Source organism: Odocoileus virginianus, chromosome 11, assembly GCF_023699985.2.
Source record: "Odocoileus virginianus isolate 20LAN1187 ecotype Illinois chromosome 11, Ovbor_1.2, whole genome shotgun sequence".
Classification (NCBI taxonomy): domain Eukaryota; kingdom Metazoa; phylum Chordata; class Mammalia; order Artiodactyla; family Cervidae; genus Odocoileus; species Odocoileus virginianus.
The window spans coordinates 8,985,578-9,002,942 of record NC_069684.1 but is presented as its reverse complement, the minus strand read 5'-3'; the positions used below and the strand labels follow the sequence as shown (position 1 = coordinate 9,002,942).

General features: G+C 41.4%; 2 protein-coding genes across 3 annotated transcripts in view; one reads left to right on the top strand and one right to left on the bottom strand.

The window, feature by feature from the left end:
* Window positions 1-3,949, bottom strand: part of DTL (denticleless E3 ubiquitin protein ligase homolog) — a 48,259-nt gene extending 44,310 nt beyond the window's left edge. For both annotated transcript variants that reach the window (XM_020910349.2, XM_020910350.2), the window contains exon 1: window positions 3,747-3,949. In XM_020910349.2, coding sequence (XP_020766008.1) covers window positions 3,747-3,798 — 52 coding nt within the window. In that variant the 5' untranslated portion in view covers window positions 3,799-3,949. The remainder of the gene's footprint in view (window positions 1-3,746) is intronic.
* A 157-nt stretch (window positions 3,950-4,106) lies between these two features.
* The window catches only part of INTS7 (integrator complex subunit 7), an 82,570-nt gene continuing 69,311 nt past the window's right edge, over window positions 4,107-17,365 (top strand). The window contains 1 exon segment of the mRNA XM_020910347.2: window positions 4,107-4,343. Coding sequence (XP_020766006.1) covers window positions 4,250-4,343 — 94 coding nt within the window. The 5' untranslated portion in view covers window positions 4,107-4,249.

Here is a 17,365-nt window from a genome sequence, read left to right as displayed (position 1 = left end):
CGTGAAGATCTTTTTTGTACAGTTCTTCTGTGTATTTGTGCCACCTCTTCTTAGTATCTTCTGTTTCTGTTAGGTTCATGCCACTAACATATTCACAAGTAAATATTAGTTCTTATACTCTCTCTTTCCTTTCCAGCACTGAAATTCTAGGATTCTAAAATGTTAACAGTAACAAGTCATAGTATCTTAAAGTTTATTACAGCAATTTTAAGCCTTGAATTTAAGTAGTAGTAGGTAGGGTCTGGAATTCTTTAAAGAAGGTGAAATCAAACACAAGTTTTGAAAGGAGAGTAAGTATTCACTGAATATATGAGAGGAAGAAATTCAGAGTGGAGGGAAAGCTTACTCTGCTTGGGTCAGAGAACTGGTGTGTACTATGATCCTAAAATAGTAAACCATCTACAGGGTTTTGTTTTACCATTTTGCTATGTAGGTTAACATATTTTAAATATATAAAATATTCATTTAGTATACAGTTATTGAGAACCAAATAGTAAGCATTAGAGCAAACAATCAAGTTACAATCTAGAGAACTGTCTAAATAATTAAGAAACTCACTCATATTTTAGAGTACTCTCAATTCTTACTTTTGGTAATATAAAAAAATGTCATTTGGAGAAGACATCTTAGCCTGATATAATCTCACACAAATCTAGTTCCGCAGGTTCACAGAAATAACCTGAAGGAATACAAAGGAGGCATAGAAATTCAACTCAGATTTAGTCATTACTCCTGGGGGTATCACCTTAAGGGTAGATATCTTTGTAAACAAGCCATTAAAGACCACTAAAAGAATAATATGAATACAATAATTAGTTATGTTGCAGAGTTCACAAATATCCATCTACAGACAGAAAGGCAGTCCTTAAAAGCCTCTGTTCTAAAACTATATTAATACAGTTTTTTACATAGAGTTAGATAAGGTGATAAAAAAATGACTTTTCAAACTTAAATTCAAATTACATTAGGATAAATCTGTGGGAGAAATGGAGTGGAGATATATTCAAGGGAAAAAAACAACTGTGTAGACTATCTAGCAATTTATACTTTAAAAAATGGTTGATGTGATTATTAAATCATTACTATAGTATTTGTAATCTATTAGACACATTTTAAAGACTGAGGCAGCCTTTTCATTTAAGAACGTAAGCAATATTGTCAGAAATGATATATCCTTTGCACCTGTTTAAACTTTTGAAGAAAACTTCAAGATATCAATTAAAAAATACACGGAAGAGTAATCAGCTTTCATTTTAGAAAGATCATTGGCAGAAATATGGAAAATAAAGTGGAAAGAGGGAAACTAAGAGGTCATTCAGGAAACTTGTTATAGTCCAGACAAGAAAGTATAAAGGCCCAACCTAGGGAAACAGAGTGGTAAGCATAACATAAATCCAAAATATGTGAAGAGGCAAAATCAGTGAAGACACAGAGGAGGAAAGATTCAAGAGATTTTAAGGGAACTTCTCTGAAAGGGTATCTTGAGGAAAATGGAAGAATTCTGATTAACTTTCAGGTTTCTGACTGTGAAGACCAGTTTAAAATAATGAGACCATTTCCTTAAGTGGGTAATATAGAAGGTTAGGGACAAAAGTGAGTTTGGTTTTGGTACATGAGTTTGAGATGTTTCTGGGACTGACCACCTGGATGAAGATGCTTATACACCTCTCATAGAAATAGATGTAAAGGGAACAGAAAGTTGCAGGTAGTAGTGGAAGAAATCCTGGTTATAGCTATGATCACCCATGGGAGTTGGTAGAAACAGAAAAGGGGCCTAGGATAGATCATGGAAGGAGAAAGATGGTCATACAAAGTTTGGTGCATGATGTAAAACAATGAATGAATTTCAGTGCCTAAACACAAAACAATGAATGAGTATTTGGGGGCTTGGTGTGGGCTGTCTCAAAACATACCATAACAGCATATTGATTATTTTGAATGAAGTTGCTTGAGAAGCAGCTGATGCAAGAAGGAAACCCTGACCTTCCTGTCTCCCTGAAAAGCAGGAAATAAATCTCTCCTATGAAAGGTGCACTCTTTGCAACTGGAGGTAGAAGGTCACCCTTATCCAACAGAGAGGAAATTCAGAGCCAAGAAGCCTGTGTAAACAAACCTTGTAACTTCTTTTAATTTACTACCTCAAGCCCAAACTCTGTTTAGATTCCTTACTAATTACGTATCCCAAACTTAAGTTTCTTTGTCCTGTCAATTCCTCACAAATTTATTGCCTTTTTTTTTTTGGTCTGAAAAATATAAAAGCTGCCTGCTTTGGCCACTTCTTAGGTACCATTTCTATGAGATCTCCATGCACATGAATTAAAATTTGTTTTCCTTCTGCTAATCTCTCATGTCTACTTTGTTATTAGTCCAGCCATACACCCAACCAGGGTAGAGGGTAAAATTTACCCTTCCTGGAAAAATATTTACGAATCAGAGAAAAAAAGAAAGTTGACAGACAGAATGTAGAGTTAAGAGAAGAATCTGTTTCAAAAGAAAGACTACATAGCTTGCTCCAGGTCACACAGACAAGTAAGGAGTGGAGGTGAAATCAGTCAGGAAGACCGAGCTCTTAACTACCATGCTATACTGACATTAATGACACAAAGGATACAGAAGTTAGTAAAGCAAGGTCGCAGCAGAGACAGAAAGGAGAGGCTTTGAGAGTATAATTTAAAAGACTGTCTAAGAGATAAGAATGGTAGAGTTTTAGATTGGAGGAAGGAAGTTGAGGAGCTACTCCCCAGTTGTCTCAATATCTTTTTCCAAGACCTATGCCTTAAATATAAAAAGCTCTCTTCTCACATTTTGTTTTCCACACGATTTCTAGGGGAAAGAAGACCTTGTTCCTCTTTAAATGAATGAGATTTCATTTGCAGCTAAGCTTGGTTTGGGTGGTAACTCCCTTATCAAAAACTTACCAGAAAGTTTCAGGTTGATGACACTCAAACCTAAAGCCCAAAATTCTTATTGCCAATGTTTTAACCTAAGGAACTTCAAGAACTGGAAAGAATAAATTGGAAGCCTATATACTAACATGGAAGTATTTCCAAGTTCTATGTAAAAGTAAAGAGATAAAACACTTTATAGAAATCTATAAATAACAATACTTCCTACTTCTGGCACTGACAAACATTTTGGAATAAAATATTTCAATCTATTAATAGTGATCATTTGTGGGAAATGTGCTTACGGGCATTTTTCAGTGTATCACTACGAATTTTTATACCCTTGAATTAATCAGGAAGAAAAAATTCTGACCATGCTAGAAGCAGATGTTCTGTTCTCTCTGCCTGACTGAATTCTTTTTAAGAGCCGATCCTATTCTCTGGTGTATACAGCAAACGTTAGGGCTCACTAAGTTTCCACTACAAATGAATGAATTAATCAATGAGTACAACCCTTGATGATCTCACATAGCTGTTCGTTCAGAAAGCCACACACACTCAAATGCACGCGTTTTCCAGTTAACGTGCAAAACAGACATAAACCGTAATGGAGGTCAGTTAACTCAACGTCCCTCCCTCCCTCAGCCTACACGACTGAAAAAAGTCTCGATTACGACGAAAAGTATCTCGAGGGCACGAAAGTCCGGCTTTCTTCAGTATTCCGAGCTAGCACGAACTCATTCTGGCTGAGGGAGAACTCGGCGGCTGGGAAACTGAACTGAAATCGGCATTGGTCCGAGGAGTTGTTCTGGGGGAGGTGAATCCCGCCGGCAAGAGACAGCGGTTAGGGCCGTTACTCACCATTTCTCGGGACGCCAAACTGGGGCTGGCGGAGCACCGAATTGAAGAGCATCTGGGACGGAGGAAAACGCTCAACTGAGGAAAAAGTCGTGGAAATGCCTCCAGATTCAGCGGAAACTGTATCTTGCACCCCTTAGACCACGACTAGTTATTGCCTCCAACTCCCGCCACTGTAAGCCCCGGTCACCAAACTCCCCGCCAAACTGACGTCACGCCCTCTGATTGGCTCTCGCGGCGGCGTCCGGGCGCGTACGAGTCACTTCCCCCTTCGAAGCCCCGCCTCCTTCTCGCCCAGCCGCGGGAACCTGGCGTTCCAGAGCTCCCTGAGCGCCTGCGCGGGGGGCCGCAGGGGCGCTGGCGAACGGCGGGGAGCCCAGGGCGCATGCGTAACACAGCTTGACAGAGCGCGGAGGAAAAATCCGCGAGGTGGTGGAAGAAGATGGCGGTGGTGGGGCCGACTTTGCAATCTCTATGAATAGGCTAGTGGAGTAACTGTATGGGTCATGGCGTCAAACTCAACTAAGTCTTTTCTGGCAGATGCAGGCTATGGCGAACAAGAGCTGGATGCTAACTCTGCCCTTATGGAGTTAGACAAAGGTATTTCGAAAGAGCGAGCTGCGCGGATGAAACGGGTGTGGGGGGAAGTGGCGCCACCAGGCGGTGGTAACCGCGCGAGAAACTGGGAAGGCGCATGCGCGGTGCTTCCTGGGCGGGGGCAGTGGGTGGGCACCTTTGCTTTTGGTGAGCCCAAGGCTTTTCGCGGCTTTGGGAGGCTAGCAGAAAACGGCAGCGTTTCTAGGTTGGCCTTGTACAGCTGAAAAAGTAGAGAGCCCCGGCGAAAGGTTCCTTTGGACCACTTGAGGGTACAGCCCCGCGATTTCCCAAACAATTTCTGAAAGTGGTATATTGAAATTATGAAATTATTTTTCAGTATGTGCAATTAAGACCAGGTCTTCACCAAGACTGCTGCATCTTGCACCGACTTTAAAGCGATTCATTTGATTTCTGTAATTCTTACCTGCCGGTAACTAGGCAGGTCAGAAATAAGGCCAAGACATCCGAAAAGCATAGCCCCTTCTCATTCTCTGCTTCCCTGGTAGCTCAGCTGGTAAAGAATCCGCCTCCAATGCAGGAGAACCAGGTTCGATTCCTGACTCCGGAAGATCCCGTGGAGAAGGGATAGGCAACCCATGCCAGTATTTTTGGGCTTCGCTTGTGGCTCAGGCTTAGTGTAATTAAAGCAGTGTACTTTAAGGGCAGGGTCAGATCAATGGAAAGATTAGAGAATCTGGATTTACTTGGAAACTTGTGTATGATAGATGATTTTCTTACTATATTTCCTACATTTGGTAGTTTTAAAGGGAATATTTGAAGCCCATCGATAAAGTAGTGTTACTTCTTAGAAGCTACAATTAAGTTCTAAAAACACAATAAGTGAGACATCATATATCCTTATTTTATCCATTAAGATACGTATTTTTTCACATATTAACATCTCTGAAACTGAGTCATCTTAAAAACCGGTAAATAAAGTCTTGGTTATTATTTAATTGGGCTTTCTTTGTGGCTCAGCTGGTAAAGAATCCGCCTGCAATGCGGGAGACCTGGGTTCGATCCCTGGGTTGGGAAGATCCCTTGAAGGGAAAAGCTACCCGTTCCACTATTCTGGCCTGGAGAATTCCCTGGACTGTATAGTCCTTGTAGTCGCAAAGAGTCGGACACGACTGAGTGACTTTCACACACATTCTGCAGATGAGTTCCATTTCCTTACGGCAGTGAAGGGATGGGACAGGCTTGGTGTAGTAGTAGAAGCTTTGGTAGACTTGAGTTGAATTCTAATTCTGCTAATTTATGATCATGGACATGTCACTTAACCAAACCTAATCTTGTTTTTTTCCTCTGCAAAATGAGTAAAATACCATTGAGCTGGCAAGATTGTTGTAAATATTAAGTGATATAATGGTATGAGAAAAGTCCTTATTAAATGCAAAAGGAAAAAAAATGCAAAAGAGATTTGCCTGATCTTTTAGATAGGGATTTGGAAGACAAGGGCAGGTATTTCTTATTAGAGAACTTAAAGTATTACAATGAATCTTTTGTTTCAGTGTACTTGTTATTTTTATTGAATGGGTATACAGTTAATTTTTTATTAACTGTAGCCAGTGTGTAATATATTAAGAACAGGACTAGAGGTTAGAAGGATTTTTAAGTCCAGTTGGAGCCACTTCCCAGCCCTCTGACTTGGACACTATGTTAACTTTTCTGGAACTTTAAAAAAAATTTTTTTACCCTGTATACATTTAAAGTGCAGTTGGTCCGGATTAGAGTTTCTCAGACTTACAAACAAACAAACTTTTAACTTCTTTTGATCAACATGAAAATGTCATAACACTCCAATGAGATATTCCTTTGGTTGAGTCACAGTAGTGCAAGTCCATCATCCAAGAAAATGATGTTGAGCTTTGCTTTCTCTTCAGAAAACTATAGGGCTTTTTCCTTCTGAAATAGAAAATCATAATATCAGATGTGTTTTTTAAACACTGCCATAACCTTTTCCTCTCCATTCTGTTAATTCCTTCCTTATTCCCCAATAAGAGTTGCGGGTCTACATATCTAATATTTCTACTAATTCTAAAGAGGTTTTCTACCACTGGGGTCTGGGTGGACTCATCCCATAATGACAGTAGAGAAGTAGTGTGGAACAGAATTGGGGTGGGACTCTGAAGAAATGAGAAATCTAGAATTGTTTAATTCCTGAAAACTTGCAGTTGTGGTAAGAAAAAAATGTAAAACAATTTTTCCTTCCCAAAAGTTGAAATAGGAATATTTTAGACCTGTAAGAAGTGTATAGATGGCTATTAAGTGTTTAACTGTAAACCAGGTGTCAGTCCTAGATCATGTTTAATCCTCCCAGCGGTGCCTTGGGTGATGTAAGATGTTATTCCATTCCATAACATCTTACAGAAGAACGCAAATTAACATTTTGACCAACCCAGTATTTTATAGGTAGAAGTTGGCCTGGGGTTGCCTGAATGCATGTATGCCCCACAGATACCAGTGGGGCTACTGCTGTAGTGAAGAGGTGATTATAATCATCCAGGGAAAAGAGAATAGTGGCTTGGGCCAGGTTGGTTACTGTGTGAAGCTGTGTGAAGTGCTGAGATTATGTATGTATTTTGAAAGTAGGGCCTACAAGATTGGCTAATGAATTAGTTGAGGATGTGAGAATAAGAGGTCAGGAGAAACTCAGAGGTTTCTTGGTTTTTTTTTGGTCAGAGCTATTGGAAGTATATATTGTCATTTACCGAGTGGATGAAAATCAGATCATTGTGGGACTATTGAATTTGAGCTTTCTCTTAGACATACAAATGGAGATGTTGGGTAGGCAGTTAGATGTGATACTTGAACTCCATTGTAAAGAAGTATCTGCAGCACGCGTGTCAAGAAACCCACTTGGGAAATACTGCCATTTTATAACCTGTTATATGGTTATGACTGTTGCACTTTGTTCTGAGCATTTTGAGCAAGCATGGCAGTAAGGTATTTATTTCTGATCTCTCTAGGAATAAATGGATGCTCTTTTAAAGCTGACTGAAGTCCATTTGTTTAGGATTTAGTTAGTAACACAGGAAAATAATCATTCGTATGATAGTCATTAATTCATTTAATAAACATTTACTAATCACCTGCATTGTGTTAGGCACTTAAACTTGGAGCTGTATTAGTGAACAAAACAGCTTTAAGACCCTCACCTGAGGGAGAGAGGTTCAAGGAGGAGGGGACATAGGTATACCTATGGCTAATTCATGTTGATCTATGGTAGAAATCAAACCAGTGTTGTAAAGCAATTATCTTTCAATTAAAAATAAGTTTTTTTTTTAAAAGACCAAAAAGTGGGCAGTGGCCCAATTTCTGGAAATCTCCTCCCCTTATCCCAAGTAGTTGGACTCATCCTCCCACTCATTAGCCTACAAAATTATCCAGCCCATAAAAACTAACCATGGCCACATTTTAAGACCACAGCACTCACGCTCTGTGGTGGCCCATGCTGTATCTATGGAGTGTGTTTCTCTTTGAATAAATCCACTTCTTACCTATGGGAAGAAAAAGAAGCTTGCCTAAGGAGTCAGATAGGACTAGATCAAATATGGCCTTGTTAGGACAAGAAGTTTGGATTTTATGCAAAGTACATTGAGAAGACATGGAAAGCTTTTAAGCAGAGGACTGACATGGATTGGTTTACGTTTTTGAGGACCAACTTTCGCTTCCATGTAGAGGTCTTTTTGCCTTCCGCTTTTTAAAGTTTTAAGCTGATAATTATGCTGCCTGAGCTGTGAAGACAAAGCAAACTGAGTTAACTGTTAAATCAAGTACAATTTACATGTATTGGACATTTCATAATACAGACCATCATTTCTATAGTACAGGCATTACAGAGGACATACCTCACATAATTTATTCAGTTAGTGTAACTTTTTCTCTAAACATTGTCAATCTAAAGATTTTTAAGTCAGTTGATGGGAAGTGTCCTGATGATTTAGGAAAACTTATGCAAAATCTCCACCCTGGGTGGAAAGGAGAAGCTACCTTAGAAGACACAACTCAGCCTACCTGCTTTCTGTGAGGTTGGTCTTGGGAGGGATGAGATCAAAGGGCAGTGGAGAAGAGAACAGTTTCCTTTTCCTGTGCCTGGGCAGTGAGAAAGGAGGACATGCAGGGGTTGGGGTTGCTAGCCGAGGTGCTGGTGAGCTTAATGCTGCATGGAAAACTTGATGGTATGTTCAGTGAAGAAATTAATAATGAAATAGAAGTATGATGTAAATCAGGACAACTATCTTGTCTCCCTTATTTTCCCCTTAGATGCTATCATGTCACCTATGTTGTGAAACATCTAAATTCTCAGACTGAAGAAGAGCGCAGGTCGCTTTTACACTGTCTGTATTGGCACAGGTGTAGTTGGCATGATAAATGTGAGGCCTTGCCAGTATCCCCATATCCCCTTCCAAAGAGGGAGATCTCTGCAGCCAGGATTGTACCAGGTGACTTAATTCCATGCCATAAGTGATTCAGAAATGGACATGGGATCCACACTGAGTCAATCAAATTCTTTCTCTTTAGGAATCTATACTACCAGACCAAACTTAGTTTGATAGTGTTGAGATGTGGATCTGTTGGTATTGGCACATGTGTGCTCAGTCATGTCTGATTCTTGGTGACCCTCCTCCGTCCATGGAATTTTCCAAGCAAGAATAGTAGAGTGGGTTGCCATTTCCTACTCCAGGAGATCTTCCCGACCAAGGGCGCACCCATCTGCGGCATTACAGGTGGATTCTTTTCCATTGAGCCGTCTGGGAAGCCCGTGGACCTCTAAGATCATGTGTAACAGAATTGAGGTCAGACTGTTGACTCAAAGGCACATAAAAACAAGCATTATAGTGGACTACTTCTTAAAGCCTGTGATCCCTTGGCCGGCTGTGAGAACTGATCCAAAATTCAAGACCCTTCTATGGTTCTTATTGAAATCCACAGATTCATTTTTATGTGTGGCTAAGAGCTGTTATCATGTAACTTACAAAATAAGTTATTGAATATCCTGAAAGTTGGTGTTCATAACATTAATTTGTATATGATTCTAAATCAGTATTCTTTGTGCATATTGCACAATATTGCATACCTTCTCACCGTGTATATTTATAGACAGTTTCTGAAATTTGGGGGAAGGATGCTTTGTTATTAATGCTTCATCAGTTGAATTGACTATCATATGTATCAGTTTTTTCTTCTTGTTTTTTAGATATAATTTACTGAGATGTTACCATGATCGGTTTATTAAACTATGGGTTGTGAGATGGCCTTGGTATTATGTGTGGTGCATGCTTGTGTTTGTATTTCTCCCTTCCTTCATTCATTTTTAGGGAGTAGAGTTTAAGATGTTATGGTTTAAGATGTCAGGGTGTCATGGTTTCATTTTGAATCATCCTTATGCCTTAGCTAAAGCAACTGTGCACAGTACAATGTGCTTGCGTTGTAGTTCGTGTCGGCAGTGTTCTTTGTAGTGGACATCAGTCATGTTGGTGGCCCCTTCGTGTCTTACGCACGTTCTCCTGTGCTCGAGGAGTGGCCCACATCACAAGCCTGTCTCACTGAGGTGGAAGCAGAAACTCACTTTCCTAGTTTCCCTTTCAGGAGTGCAGGATGTGAACTAGGCTTTGCCAACCCAACTTCCTCCGAGCTCTGTGGTTTAGCTTAGAGATGCAGGAAGGCAGTTTCCTGCCCGGCAGCAGCGATGGCCACAACATTCCTAGATGACAGGAGTGCTAATTCTAGCATCTGGTGCTTCCCAGCAACAATAGTTTTCATCATCTAATCAGTTTGGCAGGGTGGAGTTAAGTATTCTTAAGAGTTTAGCCTTGAAACTGTTTATTACTTTAATAAACGCTTGGTAAAAACTCACTTCCTGCCTAATCAGAGTTAGCTTAACAGAAGCAACAAACAGGCTTGCAGCTAAGAACTCTGACTGATAGAAGGTACCTAGAAATGTATGCTGTTTTTAAAACTTGATTAATTAATAAACATATTTCTCTTCAGTTCCTTGGAATTTGTCATCCTTCAGAAGTATACCATTCTGAAATCCCATTTGAATCTCTTCTTTACTTTTAACCTTTATCCTCTAGTTGCTTCCTGGAAATGCATTTTAGCATAATAATTAGGACCAGATTGCTAGGATTTGAATTCCATCTCTACCATATATTAGCTTTTTCTTAAGCAAGTTGCTTACCTATTCTTTACCTGTGTATTTTTAAATTGGGAATTACTGAATAGTATCTAACTTCTGTTAGTATAGTGAGAGTTTAATACGTGTAAAATGCTGATTAGGGTGTGTGACACAGAGTGAGCACTTAACATGCATCATCATCATCTTCATGATTAACTGCTGTTTTAATAGTTTTCTTTTTTCATGCAGACCTCAGAAAACTCATCTCTCTACTTCCCTTACATTTCAGTCCCTTGGCATTTTTATCCAGCTTAGATTTCCTGGTCCTTCATTTTGTTAACTTCTTACCAGTACTTTAAATTTTCATCCAAGGTTCTATTCTAGTCATGTGTGCCCAAAGGCAGCCAAAAATTGCTGGAGAAAGTCATCCGACTGGGTGTGTTTGTGCTGTTATAAAAAATGATGCAAACCCTAACTGGTCCTCAACACAGACCTGCAATACTGCAGTGTTTCTTTAGTCACCACTCTCTTACCTTCTTCAATGACATTTCAGATCATTTACGTTTTCAGAAAAAGCCCACATCCTGGGTTTTATATGAAATCTTATTTCATTTTTTAAGATTTGACAGTGCATTCCAAACCTTTAAAAAACATTTTATCATAAAATTATTCTGAGGGCCAGATTCAGGGGCCTACCATTAACAGTTTTAAGTCAAATAAGATAAATGGCAAAGGCTAGCTTAAGAATCTGCTTGCCTTTCTTCTCAAAGCAGCCTCACTCCACCCTGGAGATTTGCTAGCTCTGGAGAGAAACCCTAGCATAGACATTTTTGAAAATTTTCACAAATGTTTCTGATGCAGAGCCAGAGCTGATAAACCACTGGTTTAGCAAAATGTTCTGCACATTTTAAGTGAGAAATAGGAGAAATTTCACTGCTGCCAAATGAATTTTGACTGAGTAAGCAGTTTACAGACAACTTGGTTTAGTTCTTCCTAGTCTCCCTGTGTGTTGTGACTAAGTTAAGCACTGTTTATCTCCAGGCACTGGAAGGGAAGAGAACTCTGTTTCTTTGGTGGGAGAATAAAAGGTAAAATGCAGTAAAAGGCAGTCATAGCCCTCCACAGTGGCTCTTCACAAGAGCATTCTTATGATCAGACTTAGGTCTTTTGATCAGGGCATTTCCCCTCAGATTTGTTGAAGCTAGCATCAGAAGTAAAGTGAATAACCTCTCTTAAACCCCTCTAAGAGTAAGATCTGATTGTGCTGAGCCCCTCTTTTCAGGTGCTTGGCTTCTACTGGAGTTAAAATTGGCCTGGAGCAAGCAAGCTGGATGCGATACTGTCCCAGGCTAGGAATGATCTAGGGAGAGCAGTGAGCGGCTCAGAAGAGAGGTCTTTGCTCCCTTCTCCAGGGTTGGAACCTGGGTAGCCTGGATGGGAAACAGAAATCCTGACCACTAGACTGCCAGAGACTGGAGGCTAGAAACAAAATGGCCTTGGCTCTTTCCCCAGTTTGAAATCAAGAATGTTTTCAGGAAGCAAAAACCATGAAAGCAGGTAAAAGTTTTTATTAGAGACACAGCATAACATGTACGGGAGCACACAGAAACAGTTTTAAGACCAAAGCAAGGCAGAATTACATACCCTGAGCTAAAGGGTTTGGGTGTCCTGTCTAATGAGAAGGAGCACAGTAAATCAGAAGCTAGGCAGAGATGCGCACCAGGAGAGGAGGACGGACATCCTGACTGCGGAGCGCAGAAAGAATGTGGTTTAAATCACTTAAGTGGGACAGTCCTTCTGGGTCTTTGTTTGCATTTGGCCAATTACCTTGTTTCTTTCTTTAGGCCTGACTGGTCCTAGGACCCTCCCCAAGATGGGTGCGCAACTTTTTGTTACGATGGATCCCATCGCACAGGCTTGTGGATGCACATCCACACTAACTCTGGGGGGTGGGGCTTCCCTTTTTGACCCCCAAGAAGCCTTCCTGTGCCTGTATAGACAGGGAAGTCCTCTGTGACGTCAGGAATGGGGGCCTTATCTCTCTACTTTAGCAGAGCTCAGCTTTTGCCACTAGCTTTGTCCTTGGGGTGTCTGGATGAGAAGAAAGCTTCAATTTTATTCCACTTAACAAACACCAGCTGTCCGGCCCAGGGGATTGTCTATCTCTTACCATAGGAATATTGCCATATCATAGGCCTTAATGCACTTCTTAACCTCAGATATGCAGATACCACCACCCTTATGGCAGAAAGTGAAGAAGAACTAAAGAGCCTCTTGATGAAAGTGAAAGAGGAGAGTGAAAAAGTTGGCTTAAAGCTCAACATTCAGAAAACAGATCATGGCACCCAGTCCCGTCACTTCATGGCAAATAGATGGGGAAACAGTGACTGACTTTACTTTTGGGGGCTCCAAAATCACTGCAGATGGTGATTGCAGCCATGAAATTAAAAGATGCTTACTCCTTGGCAGGAGAGTTATGACCAACCTAGACAGCATTTTAAAAAGCAGAGACATTACTTTGCCAACAGAGGTCCGTCTAGTCAAGGCTATGGTTTTTCCAGTGGTCATGTATGGATGTGAGAGTTGGACTGTGAAGAAAGCTGAGCGCCGAAGAATTGATGCTTTTGAACTGTGGTGTTGGAGAAGACTCTTGAGAGTCCCTTGGACTGCAAGGAGATTCAACCAGTCCATCCTAAAGGAGATCAGTCCTGGGTGTTCACTGGAAGGACTGATGCTGAAGCTGAAACTCCAGTACTTTGGCCACCTCATGCGAAGAGTTGACTCATTGGAAAAGACCCTGATGCTGGGAGGGATTGGGGGCAGGAGGAGAAAGGGACGACAGAGGATGAGATGGCTGGATGGCATCACCAACTCAATGGACATGAGTTTGGGTAAACTCCTGGAGTTGGTGATGGACAGGGAGGCCTGGCATGCTGCGGTTCATGGGGTCGCCAAGAGTCGGACACGACTGAGCAACTGAACTGCACTGAATGCACTTCTCTCTTCCCTTGCACCCTACCTTCTCATTTCCTCTCTCATAAGATTCTCATATCAGAAAATAAGCAAGACATTTACTGTTCTTTAGCTCATGTACCCAAGGCTCTGTTAGAGGAATAAATGTCTATCTTAAATAAAAATTGACTGCACTAGAGAAATCAGAATATTTCTCTGGCAGATGCAAAATTATCTTTGGTACATTTTGAATAAGTTTAAATAAATTGGTCTGAGATTCTGTTTTAAAGGGAAGGTAAAGCAGATCATATTGTCTATTGAGGAGACACACTGTACCTGGGCTACTTCCTTCTTTCCCTTTTTCATCCCAACTAAGTCAGGAAGCAACAGTTAGAACTGGACATGGAACAACAGACTGGTTCCAAATAGGAAAAGGAGTATGTCAAGGCTGTATATTGTCACCCTGCTTATTTAACTTATATGCAGAGTACATCATGAGAAACGCTGGGCTGGAAGAAGCACAAGCTGCAATCAAGAATGCCGGGAGAAATATCAATAACCTCAGATATGCAGGTGACACCACCCTTATGGCAGAGAGTGAAGAGGAACTAAAGAGCCTCTTGATGAAAGTGAAAGAGGAGAGTGAAAAAGTTGGCTTAAAGCTTAACATTCAGAAGACTTAAGATCATGGCATCTGGTCCCATCACCTCATGGGAAGTAGATGGGGAGACAGTAGAAACAGTGTCAGACTTTATTTTTTTGGGCTCCAAAATCACTGCGGATGGTGACTGCAGCCATGAAATTAAAAGACGCTTACTCCTTGGAAGGAAAGTTATGACCAACCTAGACAGCATATTAAAAAGCAGAGACATTACTTTGCCAACAAATGTCCATCTAGTCAAGGCTATGGTTTTTCCAGTGGTCATGTATGGATGTGAGAGTTGGACTGTGAAGAAATCTGAGTGCCAAAGAATTGATGCTTTTGAACTGTGGTGTTGGAGAAGACTCTTGAGAGTCCCTTGGACTTCAAGGAGATCCAGCCAGTCCATCCTAAAGCAGATCAGTCCTGGGTACTCATTGGAAGGACTGATGCTGAAGCTGAAACTCCAGTACTTTGGCCACCTCATGTGAAGAGTTGACTCATTGGAAAAGACCCTGATGCTGGGAGGGATTGGGGGCAGGAGGAGAAAGGGATGACAGAGGATGAGATGGCTGGGTGGCATCACCCATTCGATGGACACGTGTTTGGGTAAACTCCAGGAGTTGGAGATGGACAGGGAGGCCTGGCGCGCTGCAATTCATGGGGTCGCCAAGAGTCGGATGCGACTGAGCGACTGAACTGAACTGAACTGGAAAAACCATAGCCTTGACTAGACGGACTTTGGTTGGCAAAGTAATGTCTCTGCTTTTTAACATGCTATCTAGGTTGGTCATAACTTTCCTTCCAAGGAGTAAGCGTCTTTTAATTTCATGGCTGCAATCACCATTTGCAGTGATTTTGGAGCCCCCCAAAATGAAGTCTGACACTGCTTCCACTGTTTCCCCATCTATTTCCCTTGACGTGATGGGACCAGATGCCATGATCTTAGTTTTCTGAATGTTGAGCTTTAAGCCAATTTTTTCACTGTCCTCTTTCACTTTCATCAAAAGGCTCTTTAGTTCCTCTTCACTTTCTGCCATAAGGGTGGTGTCATCTGCATATCTGAGGTTATTGATATTTCTCCCTGTAATTTATTACAAACAGAACTTTGCTATCATGTGCATCACTCACCTACTGAGAGAGAGGGAAGGAGGCAAACCCAGCTACTCTGGGTTCTCCCAGCAGTCCATTCCCCCGGCACGTGTACGTAAGCACACATCTCTCCCTTCTCTGCGCCTTCACCTCCTTCCTGAGGCTTGCCTTTCTTTCCCTCACCTTCCCTGTGTCCTTGACCGCCTTTTCAAGGCTTCAGGAGCCATTGCTAGTCCCCTAGAAGGTCTCTGGGTACTTGGTGCATTTAATGGGAAGAAGACTCCCAAGAGCTCCTAATGGCAGTTCTTGTGTGTATGGAAGTTGGTGAGTGAGGTGTGTAGGGAGAGAGGAGCAGGCAAAGAAGGGATATGTTCTGAATATCTCAATTAGAAATTAATTTTGGATTAATTTTCCCTTAGGAACTTTTATGATAAGCAGCCATTAGATTACAGAGTACTGTAAGTACCGACAGTGCTGTTTGTTTTCCTCTGAGGAAATATGTTCCAAGTACCAGGTAACTAAGCTGAGTGTGCCTACAGAACTGAACTCCTTAGTGAGCTGTAGAATTTGCACGTGCACATGCCCTTTGTGAAAGTCTTCCGTGTCGAGACAAAGTGGCACCCAGGAGAGAGCCCTCTGTCCGCTGGGAATCAGCCGCCAGTGTGCGAGCTGTGAGCTGAGTTTCAGTCGGCGTCTCACTGAGGACTGTGGCCTGGAGACAGCTTTCCAGAAAGCTCTGAGAAATCGCTCTGAAGAGGCAGGGGGAGAGGTCCGTGTATCATGCCCTTTTGACTAAGGAGTATGTGCAAGCTAGCAGACGTCTCGGTAGGTTACGGACAGTCTCAAGGAATGCACATCTCAGTTAATGACTTCAGTGCTTTTCTAAGTGTGGGAAAATGCAGGTCTCCAGGTTCATAAATTTTTTTCCCCCTGAAATATAACTGCCTAAGGGCATATTTGACCTGTTTTCCTTAAAACACAGAGTGCCTCATCTAGTTCTTTAAACTGAATTCCTTACAGAGTGTACTTTAGGTCAGTGACTCATTCCTCATAGGCCTGAATGGCGAGCGACATTCCTTGTTTTAACCCCAGACATTTCCTTTGTCATTTTTAAACAATGAACAGACTTTACTGAACAGAGGTATTCTTGGACACTTTTTCTTGTGCAGATATAATCAGCATTTTATAAGTGGCAAAATAATAAAAGAATTATTTGAAGGTGATACTGTTAATTTCATATCAGGATATTCATTCTTAATGAATTTTTTTAAGGATTGAACATTAACTGTTTGTTGGATTTTTGAAAAATCAAATTCATTGAGGGAATTCCCTGGTGGCCCAGCATTTAGGGCTCTCCAGTTTCACTGTTGAGGGCCTGGGTTCAATCTCTGATCTGGGAATTAAGATCCCATAAGCAGCGCAGCAAAAAAAAAAAAGGAATCATTCATTGAGGCGTAATTTGTGTGTAATAAAGTTCACCAAATGTATATAGTCATGAAACCACTACCTGGAATGTTTCACCCCCAGAACATCCTTGTGCCCCTTTGTGGTCAGTCTTTCTTTAGCTTTTGGCAACCACTTTCTACCTTCTGTCTTCATAGTTTTGCCTTTTCCAGAATGTCATGTAATACAATAGTCTTTTGGGTCTGACTTCTTTCATTTAGCATGTGATTTTGAGATCCGCCCATGTTGTCACATCAGTAAAGGGTTCCTTTTTTTTTTTTTTTTTGCTACTTTTGTTGTTTGGTCACTAAGTTGTGTCTGACTCTTCCTGACCCCATGGACTGTAGCACCCCAGGCTTCCATAAACTTCACTATCTCCCGAAGCTTGCTCAAACTCATGTCCTTTGAGTCAGTGATGCCATCCAACCTTCTCATGCTCTGGTGCCTCCTTCTCCTCCTGCCCTCAATCTTTCCCAGCATCAGGGTCTTTTCCAGTGAGTCGGCTCTTCGCATCAGGTGACCACAGTATTAGAACTTCAGCTTCAGCATCAGTCCTTCCAGTGAATATTCAGGGTTGATTTCCTTTAGGAAGGACTGGTTTGATCTTGCTGTCCAGGGAACTCTCAAGAGTCCTCTCCAGCACCACGATTCGAAATTGTCAATTCGTCGGTGTTCAGCCTTCTTTATGGTCCAATTCTCACATCTGTACACGACTGCTAGAAAAGCCATAGCTTTGACCAGCTGGACCTTTGTTGGCAAAGTGATGTCTCTGCTTTT